Here is a 15027-nt window from a genome sequence, read left to right as displayed (position 1 = left end):
TGCTCCGACTTCAACTCTGCACACAGTTGCATGCTAATGTTGGTTCCATCCCCACACCTACCCCAAACAAGGCATCGTTATTCAACATTTTAACGATGTCCTTGCAGTAATGTGTGTCCCTGCAGCTTGTTTATGAGCACCAAATGTGAGAAAATCCACTGTAGCTTTTAAAGCTTTATGTGTTTCTATTATCTGAAACTAAAAACCTCCTTCCTCATGGAGATCATACCTGGTGATGGTACCGAATGCAGTGCTTTTAAATTCCGTCCGTACTACTGGGTTCAATTAGCTGCGCTGTATTAAAAACCTTTGTTGACACTCGGCTTAACAGTCTCGAGATAGTGTCATGCCAACAAAGCAAGTATGCTTGACAGAAAACACTCGAGCATTAGGTAAGTCCAAAATGTGCCAGCTTGATGCAAATTTTCATTGTCTTTAGCCGTTTTCCGACTGAAGGGACTTTTTGGAGTTCCTATAACCAATGTTCCCTCTAATGTTTAATGTTTGTGAGCAAACGCACATACTCCCTGAGCATTCAGTGGAGCACATGTGAGCAACATCAGACGTGCACACTGTGGCCACACCAGCGTCACACCTGTCCCAAACCTGACATCATAACAATTTAAATGTTTTATTAAAATAATTTTCTGATATAAGTGATTTTGCCCTCTTACAATGAAAATAACAAAAAAACATGTTTTTCTTGACCTATGTGCTAGTATTGTATGTCTGGCTGCGGGTGCTGCCTTTAAAGGCCTACTGAAATGATTTTGTTTTATTTAAACGGGGATAGCAGATCCATTCTATGTGTCATACTTGATCATTTCGCGATATTGCCATATTTTTGCTGAAAGGATTTAGTAGAGAACAACGACGATAAAGTTCGCAACTTTTGGTTGCTGATAAAAAAAAAGCCTTGCCCCTACCGGAAGTAGCGTGACGTCACAGGCTGGAGGGCTGCTCACATTTCCCTATTGTTTACAATGCAGCGAGAGAGATTCGGACCAAGAAAGCGACGATTACCTCATTAATTTGAGCGAGGATGAAAGATTTGTGGATGAGGTACGTGAGGTGAAGGACTAGAATGCAGTGCAGGACATATCTTTTTTCGCTCTGACCGTAACTTAGGTACAAGGGTTCATTGGATTCCACACTTTCTCTTTTTTCTATTGTGGATCACGGATTTGTATTTTAAACCACCTCGGATACTATATCCTCTTGAAAATGAGAGTTGAGAACGCGAAATGGACATTCACAGTGACTTTTATCTCCACGACAATACATCGGTGAAGCTCTTTAGCTACTGAGCTAACGTGATAGCATCGGGCTCAAATGCAGATAGAAACAAAATAAATAAACCACTGACTGGAAGGATAGACAGAAGATCAACAATACTATTAAACCGGGGACATGTAAATACACGGTTAATAATTTCCAGCTTGGCGAAGCTTAAAAATGCTGTTGCTAACGACGCCATTGAAGCTAACTTAGCAACGGGACCTCACAGAGCTATGATAAAAACATTAGAGCTCCACCTACGCCAGCCAGCCCTCATCTGCTCATCAACACCCGTGCTCACCTGCGTTCCAGCGATCGACGGAAGGACGAAGGACTTCACCCGATCATCCGTGCGGTCGGCGGCTAGCGTCGGCTAGCGCGTCTGCTATCCAAGTCAAAGTCCTCCTGGTTGTGTTGCTACAGCCAGCCACTAATACACCGATCCCACCTACAACTTTCTTCTTTGCAGTCTTCATTGTTCATTAAACAAATTGCAAAAGATTCCCCAACACAGATGTCCAGAATACTGTGGAATTTTGAGATGAAAATAGAGCTTTTTTGCATTGAATTCAATGGTGTACCAATACTTCCGTTTAACTAGTGACGTCACGCGCATACGTCATCATACATAGATGTTTTTCAACCGGAAGTTTCCAGGGAAATTTAAAATTGCACTTTATAAGTTAACCGGGCCGTATTGGCATGTGTTGCAATGTTAAGATTTCATCATTGATATATAAACTATCAGACTGCGTGGTCGGTAGTAGTGGGTTTCAGTAGGCCTTTAAAAGAAATGTTTCCCCTTTCAGAGATTACATTTAGTTCCTGTAACTTTCTGTCTGTAAAATACATCTTTTTATTAGCATTTATGAAATCTAGTGACAATATTTCATGAATAATATCCTTAGATAAACATTCTTAATAAATGGCAGTAAAATAAGCACACATCTGATTGAGGAGTCAGAGTGTTACAACCTGGCATTTACACATTGTTTGGCGTTGGGGTTGTCCGACTTTTTGTGTGGCCATAAACGCAGCACTGGCTAATTGCCATGAGTGCGTGTGTTGGTGCAGGTGAGACAGAGCGAGTGGCTTCTGTTGAAACGATGAATGACAACGTTGGTTTAAGCCTGGTTTGTATGGCAGAAAATTACCAGTTTTTATAGATAAACGTTTTTTTTACTCATGTTTTTGGTGTGGTTAGAAACAGTTTTGCTCAATTAAGTGATTGATGGAATTCCTGTCCGTAAAGTGTCTCGACAGAAGGATAATTGAACCGTGTTGACAAAGATTGTTTTATTCATTGGGGCCACTCTTGTTGTCACTTGTCACTCATAGAGTTGCATTGCAAAATCATACAGAATAAATTGTAATGTGTTTATTTTGTTTAAAGTTCAGATGGGATTTTTGATTTTCTGCACGGCAATAATTTGCTGTGCGCAGAGGACGCGTGAGCAGTGCGCAATTGCGCAGGCGCGGACCTTAGAGGGAACGTTGCCTATAACCTTTTTAGGCCCGGGGCCAGTTTTTCGTCGTGTTCCGACATACGGGAACTCGGGACTACGGCTCTCAGATCTTAGAACCATTTTAGCTCCTACTCTGAGGCAGGGTCTAAACTTAGTGCCATAGGACCTGAAATACCTAGGTGTTTGGTGATTGGTTGAACTGACGAGCTACGCCTAGCCACAACACACGGCATTTTTAAAAAGTCCCACAGAGTTGTTTACGACATCGCAACAGGCACAGTGGACACAGCCAGCGATAAATAGACCGGCGAAACGCTTTCCTATTCCACAGAGGAGATTCAGCGGGGGTTTCTTTGTTCACTTTTGGCGGGTGAGGTGCTAATGTAATACGTCACACATGATTCTTACCAAGGTCCCTAGCATCCCCAGCTTGTGCGAACGGGAAAAGGAAAAGCCCCTATGGGGAACTGTAGTTCCTATAACTAAACTCGAGTGTGGTAGTTCTTAGAACTATGTCCCGAGAACTAGTATATGCGAATCTGGCTTATGCCAAAGACAGGCTGCTGATTAGCGTTAGCGATTCTAACACTTCCAAATTTGTTAATGACAATTGCAACTAAGATGCACGTTACCATCAAAATGTGGGTGTTTAATGAGTACAATACTTACAGTATCAACACTCTGTAGGGCGCAACGAAAGACTAGATTCTGCTTAATATCAAATATTACTCCCTGACTAGGCAACACTGTAGTCTATAAACTACTGCCATCTAACATATTGGAATTGCAACTACATTCAAAGTCAATTACTTGCAAATGAAACTCTGAAATGTGTAAAAAGGAAAGGTATCATAATCAGATCATTGTTAAAAAAATATATGATTAAACAGTGAACATTTTTTAAATACACGAAAAAAGTACAGAACATTGGTGCCTTTGAGTACCGGTTTCAATTCCTTTGTACCGGCAATTGGTACCGTATTGGTTCAATTGTGAAATGTGACAATCTCTAATGACACCACCTTAGCTAGATTTGTATACGCCCACCATAAAATGTATTTAAAAAAAGGAGGCTTCACTACACGTCTTAGGACGAGGCTTGAAACTATCGGTCAGTCAGCTACATGCACAGGAGCTGTAAGGTTTATCATTTCAGTAAATATGCTAACTTATCTTGATGGGGACATCTGATATGTTGGACAAGTGCAGAGTTACAGTGTACTGACTGTATGTACAAAGTGGTTCAAGTGCACTAGCGTTTCTTGGAGACACACACTCTGAATGAGACAGAGCTCATTAGCATTAAAGCTACAGTCACACACAATAGCATGTTCCCAGTCGGATTTACTAAAACGTTTTAAATTCCTGCAGCAAGGCTAGATTCTGTACTTCCAATTCTCTATTGTGTGACCTCTAAGACTCAAAAATGGGAGCTTCAAGTCAGCCTATTGGAATGGAAGTGTGTGATTTCATGAGTGATTTAAAGTCCTAACAGCTGTCGTTGGTGCTACCAAAGTCAATGAGAACTATATCCTCATTTGTAGGCTTTTTTCCCCCCTTTTTTAGATGCACAATTTGCAAATACATGCGCGCCTTCTATTGTCCACCCAGAAAATTACTTGATCCATGTGCACTTTCATAAAATCACCTGCGGGATAATATGTTAGGGTGGTCACTTTCTGGTCACTTTCCATTGGAAACAAATCTTGAAATACAATGGAACCTCCAGGCTTGAACACAATCTGTGTTGTGAGGCTGTTTGTGCTTACATTGTGGTCCTCAGTAGGCCGCCCACAGCTAGAATCAGGGCCGTCAAATATCACCCGAATAATAAAGCCATGCAGTTTTAAAGAGAACTCGTCATTAGTGGAAGAGTTGCATTGACACTGGGCGGATAGCTCCAATGGTAATGATGCTTGTGGTTGATGTGATAGCATAATAACGGTGCATTAAGTGGGTGTGGCCCCATTGGTCATGCAAGAGGTTGTGGGATTGAGGTAGAAATTTAACAGAATTTCTGTAAAGTCGTCTTGTTTTACCCAACATATGCATCAATATCATTTTTTTATGGTTAATTGTTGCAGTAACTGCATATTCCAGAAATCTTCATGGGGAAACTATAGTGGGATCCAACACGTTATAAATATGTTTTCATAAAGACAATAATGTACCGTATTTTTTGGACCATATTATAAAGCGCATTAAAGAGGGTCGTTTTGGGCTTTTTTTTTTTAATTTAAAAGACTTCCTTGTGGTCTACATAACATGTAATGGTGGTTATTTGGTCAAAATGTAGCACAGATTGTTTTTTATGTTACACCTTTTGTTTTTGTCGTCTTTTTGTGCCCTTGTGTGCATTATCCTTTCCATCCTTTGTTACTGAGCTACTGTGTGGAACAATTTCCCTTGTGCATCAATAAAGTTTGTCTAAGTCTGAGTTTTACAGACCGTCTTCAAGCCGCTTTCTAACCGTCTCTTCAGGATGCGCCGTTTTGTGGGCGGTCTTATTTATGTGCCTCCACTTTGACAGCGTCTTTTGCCCGTCATCTTTGTTGCACTGGTAGTTTTTGGCTCTTCCATAGCGAGTCTACTGACAGATATAAGTTAGAACTGTACTGTACTTAGTATTAGAATTGGCTGCAGCGGAGGATGAATGCCCCACAACAACAAGAAGGAGCTTATTGACTACGGAAGACAATAGTAGGAACCAATAGGTAGGAAAAGTTGATGTTGCATCATAGGTCGATACAAAAAGCTAGATAATAGATGCTATTTTAGGGTCCTTATACACACCATAATAATACTGTATGTTGAAGCACAGTGCGTCTGACTATGGTAGCTGTTATGCTCCGACAATCCACTAAGCGGTGTGGCTTCGTAGCTTACTAGATTTTTGAGCGCCGCGTATTTTGTTCTATATTCTCAATGAAGCCACCTGTTGTATCTCTGATGTGTGACTGGCATCTACTGGTCACACTTATCATTACACCATGTACCAAATAAAATTGCTTCGAGGTCGGTAAGCACAACTAGAATTAATCCGTACATGAGGCACACCAGGGGCGCACTGATGATTTTTGAGAAAATGAGATGACTTTAAGTGCGCCTTGAAGTCAGAAAAATACGGTATGTAAATTTGCACCGTATAGTGTAAATGTGCACCTTATAGTGTAAATTTGCACTATATAGTGTAATGTCAACTGTATAGTGTAAATGTACATCACTGCAAACTACAAGCATATGTATAAACATATTGTGAAAATCCCCTGACAGTGTCAATCAAAACTCTGCATTGTTTATATAAGTGTCGTTCGTGTTTGAAGAACCCAAATGAAGCAAAAATCTACATCTTATCTCTTAAAATGTAAATGAATGCCGCCCACATGTTCTACCCGCCAAAAGGCGTGCATTTTGCGTTTAACAGACGCTCAGATTTGGGCAGCAGTTTGACGTGCAGAGCGCAGCAGCTCTGACAGGCTGTGTTTACTCACACTAGTGTGTGTACATGTCGCTGCCAAAGGCTTGTCTGCATCTCGCCAGGTAATCAGACAAGTGAGCCCACGCCAGTCCAGCCACTGCAGCTTATCCTGCCTGTCAGGTCCACGCTCGCTCGGGCCACAATTACACAGCAGCAGAGAAGCATACATCTCAGTTGTGAAGCCGACATCAATGACATGAATTTCACTGATGCCTTCTTTTTTGCTCCTTTTTCTTCTCTCCCTGCTTCTCCTTGCACCTCCACCTTGGCAGGGGAGCACCTACGCTTCTGTCCCCAAGGCTACACCTGCTGCACCAGCGTCATGGAGGAAAACCTGGCCATGCTGAGCCGAGTGGAGATGGAGAAACTGCTCAAAGAGGCGGGGCGGACTTTACAGGTGTCCCTCAACGGGCAGTACAAGGTCTTCGACGGTGAGTTTATAAAACCTGCGATTGTCCAGAATGCACAAACATGCCAAGGCACAGGCCTCACCACCAGCGCCAAGAGGTTAATTGGGAGCAATTCATCATACAGACAAAAGGTATCGATCTTTCATCAGGCTTCAGTCTTTGCCGTGATGCGGCCAGAATCTCTTCAAGTTTTTTGTTCTATTTACTTTTTACATCTCTTCTCTCAGACCAACTGCAGACATTAAAGTAAAATAGGTGAGACCTGTGGGGATACATTTTGAGTTGTGCTTTATGTTGGCGATACCTTCTTACACATTCTCACGTTTGAAAAGGGTTGGGCATTGTTTCGATTTGGACCATTCGGTTAGATTCCAGTTCCAAACGATTCTTGATGTCGATTCTTTTAAGAGGCATCAGCAAAAATGTACTATCAGTTCTCAGGGGGCTGTTTTCAAGCAGTATGTAAATGGGTTATACTTGTATAGCGCTTTTCTACCTTCAAGGTACTCAAAGCGCTTTGACACTATTTCCACATTCACCCATTCACACACACGTTCACACACTGATGGCGGGAGCTGCCATGCAAGGCCCTAACCACCACCCATCAGGAGCAAGGGTGAAGTGTCTTGCTCAAGGACACAACAGACGTGAAGGTGGGGATTGAATCAGGAACCCTCAGGTTGCTGGCACGCCCACTCTCCCAACCGCGCCGTCCCCAAATGTAAATATCAGTTTTGGGCAAGCCACTTGGAAAATGTAGTAAACTAATCTACAAATTACTCCAGATTAAATGTGGCTAACCTACAAGGGAAGCTATCCCCGGAGAATTGTATGAAGCTACACAACTAGCTATATGACAAAAGTAGCCAGCTACATCAAAGCTACATTTAACAACATTTCTATCTATGGGCCCACATGTGTCACAGCTGGTTACACCCAGCCATGCCTTATGTTGCGTTTTGTTAGTGCTCTCCGCTGTTTAGTGTTTTAGTTCCTGTCCTGTGCTTTTATTTTGGCGGCTCTTCCAGTTTTGTTGGTGATTTCCCACGGCTGCTTCACTTCTGTTCCGGAGCATTTCCCCTCACCTGTTTTCTGTTTGTAATCAAGACTATTTAAAGGCCTACTGAAACCCACTACTACCGACCACGCAGTCTGATAGTTTATATATCAATGATGAAATCTTAACGGCAGCACGGTGGAAAAGAGGGTTTAGTGCGTTTGCCTCACAATACGAAAGTCCTGAGTAGTCTTGGGTTCAATCCCGGGCTCGGGATCTTTCTGTGTGGAGTTTGCATGTCCTCCCCGTGACTGCGTGGGTTCCCTCCGGGTACTCCGGCTTCCTCCCACTTCCAAAGACATGCACCTGGGGATAGGTTGATTGGCAACACTAAATTGGCCCTAGTGTGTGAATGTGAGTGTGAATGTTGTCTGTACATCTGTGACGGCCCTGCGAAGAGGTGGCGACTTGTCCAGGGTGTATCCCGCCTTCCGCCCGATTGTAGCTGAGATAGGCTCCAGCGCCCCCCGCGACCCCAAAGGGAATAAGCGGTAGAAAATAAATGCATGGATGGAAATCTTAACATTGCAACACATGCCAATATGGCCGGGTTAACTTATAAAGTGCAATTTTAAATTTCCCGCTAAACTTCCGGTTGGAAACGTCTATGTATGATGACGTATGCGCGTGACGTCACGACGGCAACGGAAGTATTCGTACCCAATGTGTCACCATACAAACTGCTCTGTTTTCATCGAACAATTCCACAGTATTCTGGACATCCGTGTTGGTGAATCTTTTGCAATTTGTTTAATGAACAATGGAGATTGCAAAGAAGAAAGTTGTAGGTGGGATCAGTGTATTAGCGGCTGGCTGTAGCAACACAACCAGGAGGACTTTGACTTGGATAGCAGACATCTGTGATCGGGTGAAGTCCTTCATCGCGCCGTCGATCGCTGGAACGCAGGTGAGCACGGGTGTTGATGAGCAGATGAGGGCTGGCTGGCGTAGGTGGAGCGCTAATGTTTTTATCATAGCTCTGTGAGGTCTGGTTGCTAAGTTGCTAAATTAGCTTCAGCGTAGTTAGCAACAGCATTGTTAAGCTTTGCCAGGCTGAGAATTATTAACCGTGTAGTTACATGTCCATGGTTTAATAGTATTGTTGATCTTCTGTCTATCCTTCCAGTCAGGGATTTATTTATTTTGTTTCTATCTGTATTTGAGCCAGATGCTATCACGTTAGCTCAGTAGCTAAGAGCTTCGCTGATGTATTGTCGTGGAGATAAAAGTCACTGTGAATGTCCAATTCGCGTTCTCGACTCTCATTTTCAAGAGGATATAGTATCCGAGGTGGTTTAAAATACAAATCCGTGATCCACAATAGAAACAACTACCTCAAGGGGTCCCCACACCCCACTCTATGTACTTATTTAGTTTGCCTTTTCTTTGACCCACCCCTATAATGTTATTCATGTTCAAATCTCATCTGTGGGAGAGAATTTCTCTGACATTTTCAAGTATGTTTTTTAAGTGGTCAGTTTGAAGCGTCCCTCTGCCTCCTACTCCCTTGTGGTCGTATGACATGAGTCTCTGTTATTGATTTTGCTTACTAGTTTCGATGACCCGCCTTATCCTGCCTCTGATTGGCCAGTCCGTAATGTTTGGCTCTAACCTTAGCCAATTGTGACTCATCATAGGAACACCCACCAATCAGCATGGATGTTTTCCGTATGTATGGATGTTCTCATTCAACCAGCTCATTGGATTTTTTACATATTTATTTTTGGCCTGGATTCACAGTTCAGTTTCTCTTTTTGCAGCTTGTAGCTTTGATGTAAGCTACCTCGCTACATGTCTCTTAAAGTAGCTAAACTACAGGAAAAGCTACTCGTTAAAAAAGTAGCTAAGCCACCGCCAAGCTAATGTAGTTAAGCTACATAACTTAGCTACATGTAACAAGCTGGTAAATATCAACTCTTTGAACTGAAATATAAATGTTTGACCTTTCTTTCCACAAGAGCAAACTTTCGCAAAAGTTTAAATTTACTTTTGAAATTCTTATAAAAGACATATCAAACACAAACACATATCCTCTTGTTTATATGTTAGAGATAGCGCTGTTGTGATCAGGGTTTTAAAGGCCTACTGAAACCCACTACTACCGACCACGCAGTCTGATAGTTTATATATCAATGATGAAATCTTAACATTGCAACACATGCCAATAGGGCCGGGTTAACTTATGAAGTGCAATTTTAAATTTCCCGCTAAACTTCCGGTTAAAAACGTCTATGTATGATGACGTATGCGCGTGACGTCAATCGTTGAAACGGAAGTATTCGGACGCCATTGAATCTGATACAAAAAGCTCTGTTTTCATCTCAAAATTCCACAGTATTCTGGACATCTGTGTTGGTGAATCTTTTGCAATTTGTTTAATGAACAATAAAGACTGCAAAGAAGAAAGTTGTAGGTGGGATCGGTGTATTAGCGGCGGACTACAGCAACACAACCAGGAGGACTTTGAGGTGGATAGCAGACGCGCTATCCGACGCTAGCCGCCGACCGCATCGGTGATCGGGTGAAGTCCTTCGTCGCACCGTCGATCGCTGGAACGCAGGTGAGCACGGGTGTTGATGAGCAGATGAGGGTTGGCTGGCGTAGGTGGATAGCTAATGTTTTTAGCATAGCTCTGTGAGGTCCCGTTGCTAAGTTAGCTTCAATGGCGTCATTAGCAACAGCATTGTTAACCTTCGCCAGGCTGGAAAGCATTAACCGTGTATTTACAGGTCCATCGTTTAATAGTATTGTTGATTTTCTGTCTATCCTTCCAGTCAGGGGTTATTTATTTTGTTTCTATATGCAGTTAAGCCCGATGCTATCACGTTAGCTCTGTAGCTAAAGTGTTTCGCCGATGTATTGTCGTGGAGATAAAAGTCACTGTGAATGTCTCATTTTCAAGAGGGTATAGTATCCAAGGTGGTTTAGAATACAAATCCGTGATCCACAATAGAAAAAGGAGATAGTGTGGAATCCAATGAGCCAGCTTGAACCTAAGACGGTCAGAGCGAAAAAAGATGCGTCCTGCACTGCACTCTAATCCTTCACTCTCACGTTCCTCATCCAAAAATCTTTCATCCTCGCTCAAATTTATGGGGTAATCGTCGCTTTCTCGGTCCGAATCGCTCTCGCTGCTGGTGTAAACAATGGGGAAATGTGAGGAGCCCTTCAACCTGCGACGTCACGCTACTTCCGGTACAGGCAAGGCTTTTTTTATCAGCGACCAAAAGTTGCAAACTTTATCGTCGATGTTCTCTACTAAATCCTTTCAGCAAAAATATGGCAATATTGCGAAATGATCAAGTATGACACATAGAATGGATCTGCTATCCCCGTTTAAATTTGAAAAATTCATTTCAGTAGGCCTTTAAGCTACCAATAATGATTCTGATCACTAGATGTGGGACAAATGTTTGATTCTCTGATGCCTCACAATTACAATGTGGGCGATTCATGAATCAATGGAAAAATGTCCAAATAACGATTATTTTACATATGTAAAAAAAATTAATAGAGACATTTCTAAAATGCAGCATTAATGTTAATGTTCTTTAAAACACACCCCCACACCCACCCCACGCCGACATCACTGCTTGAATCCCTTAGGGGTGATGGACGGCTGGGCAGCCCTTTAGACAGCAGCAGCCTGCCACCGGAGCCCCCTCTGCCTCCCCTCTGTTGCAAGTTTTGTGGATTATATGTAACATGTTTATGTGTGCTTATGGCTATTGAGTTTTTTTTTCTTGGCCTCAGTCTGGACCCCCTCCCCAGGTGCCCAGTCTGAGACCAAACCATTTTTTTTACTTCTCCCCCTTAGTAAAGCTGTGTATAAACAAATATATAAAACACCATGCAATTTGCATTCCATTTTTGTTTACATCAGCGACCTATGTTCAACGTTTACACAAAAGTAAACAAATCCACCTGAGTTACACACGTGGTGGTTGACAGTCAGGAATAGGGATGTCCCGATCCGATATTGATATCGGAAATCAGTCCGATATTAGCCAAAAAAGTGAATATCGGATTAATCGGACTGAATCTAAAAACTCCGATATAAGCGCTCCGATATAAGCTGTCCATTTTCCGTTGCAGCACTTCTATAATAGGTGACTCTGGTTTGATCACACTCCAACACAGTAGGTAGCGGCAATGCCCCTTAATTAACGTTGGTGCCGGCCGCGGAAGAAGAGCGTCTCTGATCCAGCATGCACAGCCCACGTGATCACAACAACGACAACGCGTGTGCTTGCAGCAAAGTGTGTCGGCTGTGTGGAAGTATTTTAACGTAAACTCGGACAAAGACGTTGCCGCTAAATGCAACATTTGTCAGGCGCAAGTGTCCCGTGGAGGGACAGAACCGGGAAGGTTCAATACAAGCAACCTCATCGCACATTTGAAAAAACACCACAAAAAAGAACATGAGGATTTTCGCGAGAGCAGCAAGGCGAGGCAACAAACCTCTGGCTCGCTTCAGCAACCCACGCTGGCCGAAAGCTTTGCAAGACGTGACAAACTACCGCGGGACAGCAAAAAGGCAATGGCCATAATCCCCACCTTCTACCATCCTAGTCACGTCCGTTGTGTCCTTGGGCAAGACACTTCACCCTTGCTCCTGATGGCTGCTGGTTAGCGCCTTGCATGGCAGCTCCCGCCATCAGTGTGTGAATGTGTGTGTGAATGTGGAAATACTGTCAAAGTGCTTTGAGTACCTTGAAGGTAGAAAAGCGCTATACAAGTATAACCCATTTATCATTTACCATTTATAACAGAAAAGATAGCCCAGTTTATTGTGCTAGATGACCAGCCCCTGTCGGCGGTGAGTAATGTCGGGTTTAAACGCTTAATGGAGCACCTCGAACCTCGCTACATTATTCCTAGCCACCACTACATTGTAGACAAAACTATACCCCAGATGCACGAAGAGGTTAAAAGGTGTACTGCCGCACAGCATGCCGAAATGCTTATCTTCTTAAAAAAAAATCTGCACATTATGCTCGGACTGCAGAAAGTGGAGATGGAGGAGGAGGAGGAGTAGTAAGGGTAGTCAGCACTGACTGATTATTATTCGTTTTATGCTCTTGTTATTAGAGTGATATGTTTATTGTGTTTACACTATTCTTCAGTGATGACTAAGAGTAATAACTACATTGTTTTGGGCACAGTCAGTCAGTGAAACTGGAGCTGTGAACTCTTAACTTAGAGCAGTTGGACAGTGGACAATATTGTATTGTTTTTGTCCCTGCCCACTGTTGTTTCCAACATATGCTGACAGTAAAAAAATAACTGAAGTGAACTTGAATTGTTTGCACTTTAAAACGTTTTTTTTTTTTTTTTAATTGGATTTATTTAGGTTATTTTTCCGGGTCTTCTAATTTATTTTTAATTTATTCTATTCAATTGTATAATTATGTTGGTATTAGTGGTTATTTTGCACTTTAAATATAACATTTTGTTTTTATTGGATTTGTTGAGGTAATACTCTTATGTTGAAGGTTAAAATTTATGTAACCAATTGGTAAATAATAAATGGGTCAGTTTTTCCTATACCTACTGACTATTGTTTTCTGTTTTAACACTACAACATCAGTAACAGTAACATCACTTTATCAAGCCTTTTCTAACATTCCACACAACAAAATAAGGAATAAATATATGTATGATTCGTGCCTATATTGTATCGTATTGATATCGGTATTGGCCAATACTCAAGGCTACAATATCGGTATCGTATCGGAAGTGAAAAAGTTGTATCGGGACATCCCTAGTCAGGAATCCAAATAAACATTCACGATACAGCACATGAACAACATTGACAGGTCTAGAACTGCAGAGTTCGGAGGGCAAACGATGGACTAATTTAGCACTCCATTTAAACGATGAAATGAACCTACCTAAAGAAGTTATGTAGCTTGCTACATTTTTTCCCAACAGCCTGTAATTGTTCATGTTTTCTTTTTTGGATTTGTTCCTTTCTCTGCATTTTGAGACCTGCCTGACCTAAATTCACAGAAGACAACACAACTCGGCTCTTCTCGTTGTCGGTTAACCTTTGACACACGCTTCCAAAATGGTTGCGCCCATGTTGTTTATACCGATTAATGTTAATAATGCCATGTTTTAAACATTTGAAAATGTAAGAAAAAAAATCATGTTGCGGTGTTTTCATCAATTTATTAGATGAAACAAATACGTTACCATTGTCCATTAACGAGTAAAAAGTCAAGGGCGGTCACAGCATGTTCTTGTTGTCGATGCTGGTCAGTTTTTTAAGGTATTACGGCAAGTGACAAGGGCGGTTGTGGCGCTTGCTGCGGTTAATTTCGAACCCGGCATAATGTACAATGTGTATTTTAAGTTCCCTTTAGGGTCGATGTTGCATTTTCAACAAAAGATCAGTAGATTGAATTTGAAAATAGTCCCGTCATGGTGTCCTAGCCCCATGTTGACCTCCTGAATGAAAAGTTGCTGAGGTTTAGGCCTTGTGTGCCTCAGGTGATGGACTCTCTGCTCCACTGGTTGTGCCTTGGCCAGCGGGTGACAATAGATCTGTCAGATGAGGCCTGGGAGCTTTGCTACTTCGCCTGACCTTTAGTGCTCAGCATGATTAGTGGCCGGGCGACGTTTGCTTACTTTTCTTCTATCGCTCTCCTCGTCCCACTTCTTTTTTTTACTGGCCATTTTGCTGCTGCGGTGCTGGAGGAATATGGCCGCTGGGGCCAAAATACACAAATGTACAAAGCCTTCCAAGATGTACAAATTCCATCTAAGTTAGTTTTGTGTCAAGCGGCAGTTCCTGACCTTTTCCCATTTGGAGGAAAACACCTCATTTCACAAAAGCCCAGCCAGTAAACAATGCTGAAGACACATATACACTATTAGGCGCCACATCAATCCATCCTCCAAACATGTGTTGGTTTAACTTCCTAATGTTTTTCAATTGAGGTTCATTTGTGTCTTTATTACAAAAGCTTTTTTTGACACTGAATTTATGTAACTGAAATTGTTGCATCAGAATTTTGTGAACTAAATTTTTTTTTTTACATCAAATTATGATGAAAATATTGGTGTGTTTAAAAATTCAGTGTATAAATATTCAGTGTTTTGCAATTCAGTGTATACATTTTTTTTATTTTTTTTAAAAATAAATAGATACAAATTCAGTGTAGAAAAGATTGCTACTTCAAAACCCAAAACCCACTTCCGGTGAATTCAGACTGAAGCAATCGAGCCTGTCTCAGAACCAGCCAATGAGGTGTCAACTTGTCACATGACATGGATCTTGCAAAATAGCATTAAAAAGGCAGTTATAAACTGGGCATAATAAACATTTCAACG

The 15027-nt window shown here is 41.9% G+C and overlaps 1 protein-coding gene across 1 annotated transcript in view; it reads left to right on the top strand.

The window, feature by feature from the left end:
• Positions 1-15027, top strand: part of LOC133630942 (glypican-1-like) — a 235915-nt gene that overhangs the window by 111364 nt on the left and 109524 nt on the right. The window contains exon 2 of the mRNA XM_062022819.1: positions 6495-6653. Within this exon, the coding sequence (XP_061878803.1) occupies positions 6495-6653 (159 nt within the window). The remainder of the gene's footprint in view (positions 1-6494; positions 6654-15027) is intronic.

This window comes from Entelurus aequoreus, linkage group LG16 (assembly GCF_033978785.1).
Source record: "Entelurus aequoreus isolate RoL-2023_Sb linkage group LG16, RoL_Eaeq_v1.1, whole genome shotgun sequence".
In the NCBI taxonomy this organism is placed as follows: domain Eukaryota; kingdom Metazoa; phylum Chordata; class Actinopteri; order Syngnathiformes; family Syngnathidae; genus Entelurus; species Entelurus aequoreus.
The sequence above is the reverse complement of the archived record's forward strand: the minus strand, read 5'-3'. Positions and strand labels throughout refer to the sequence as shown.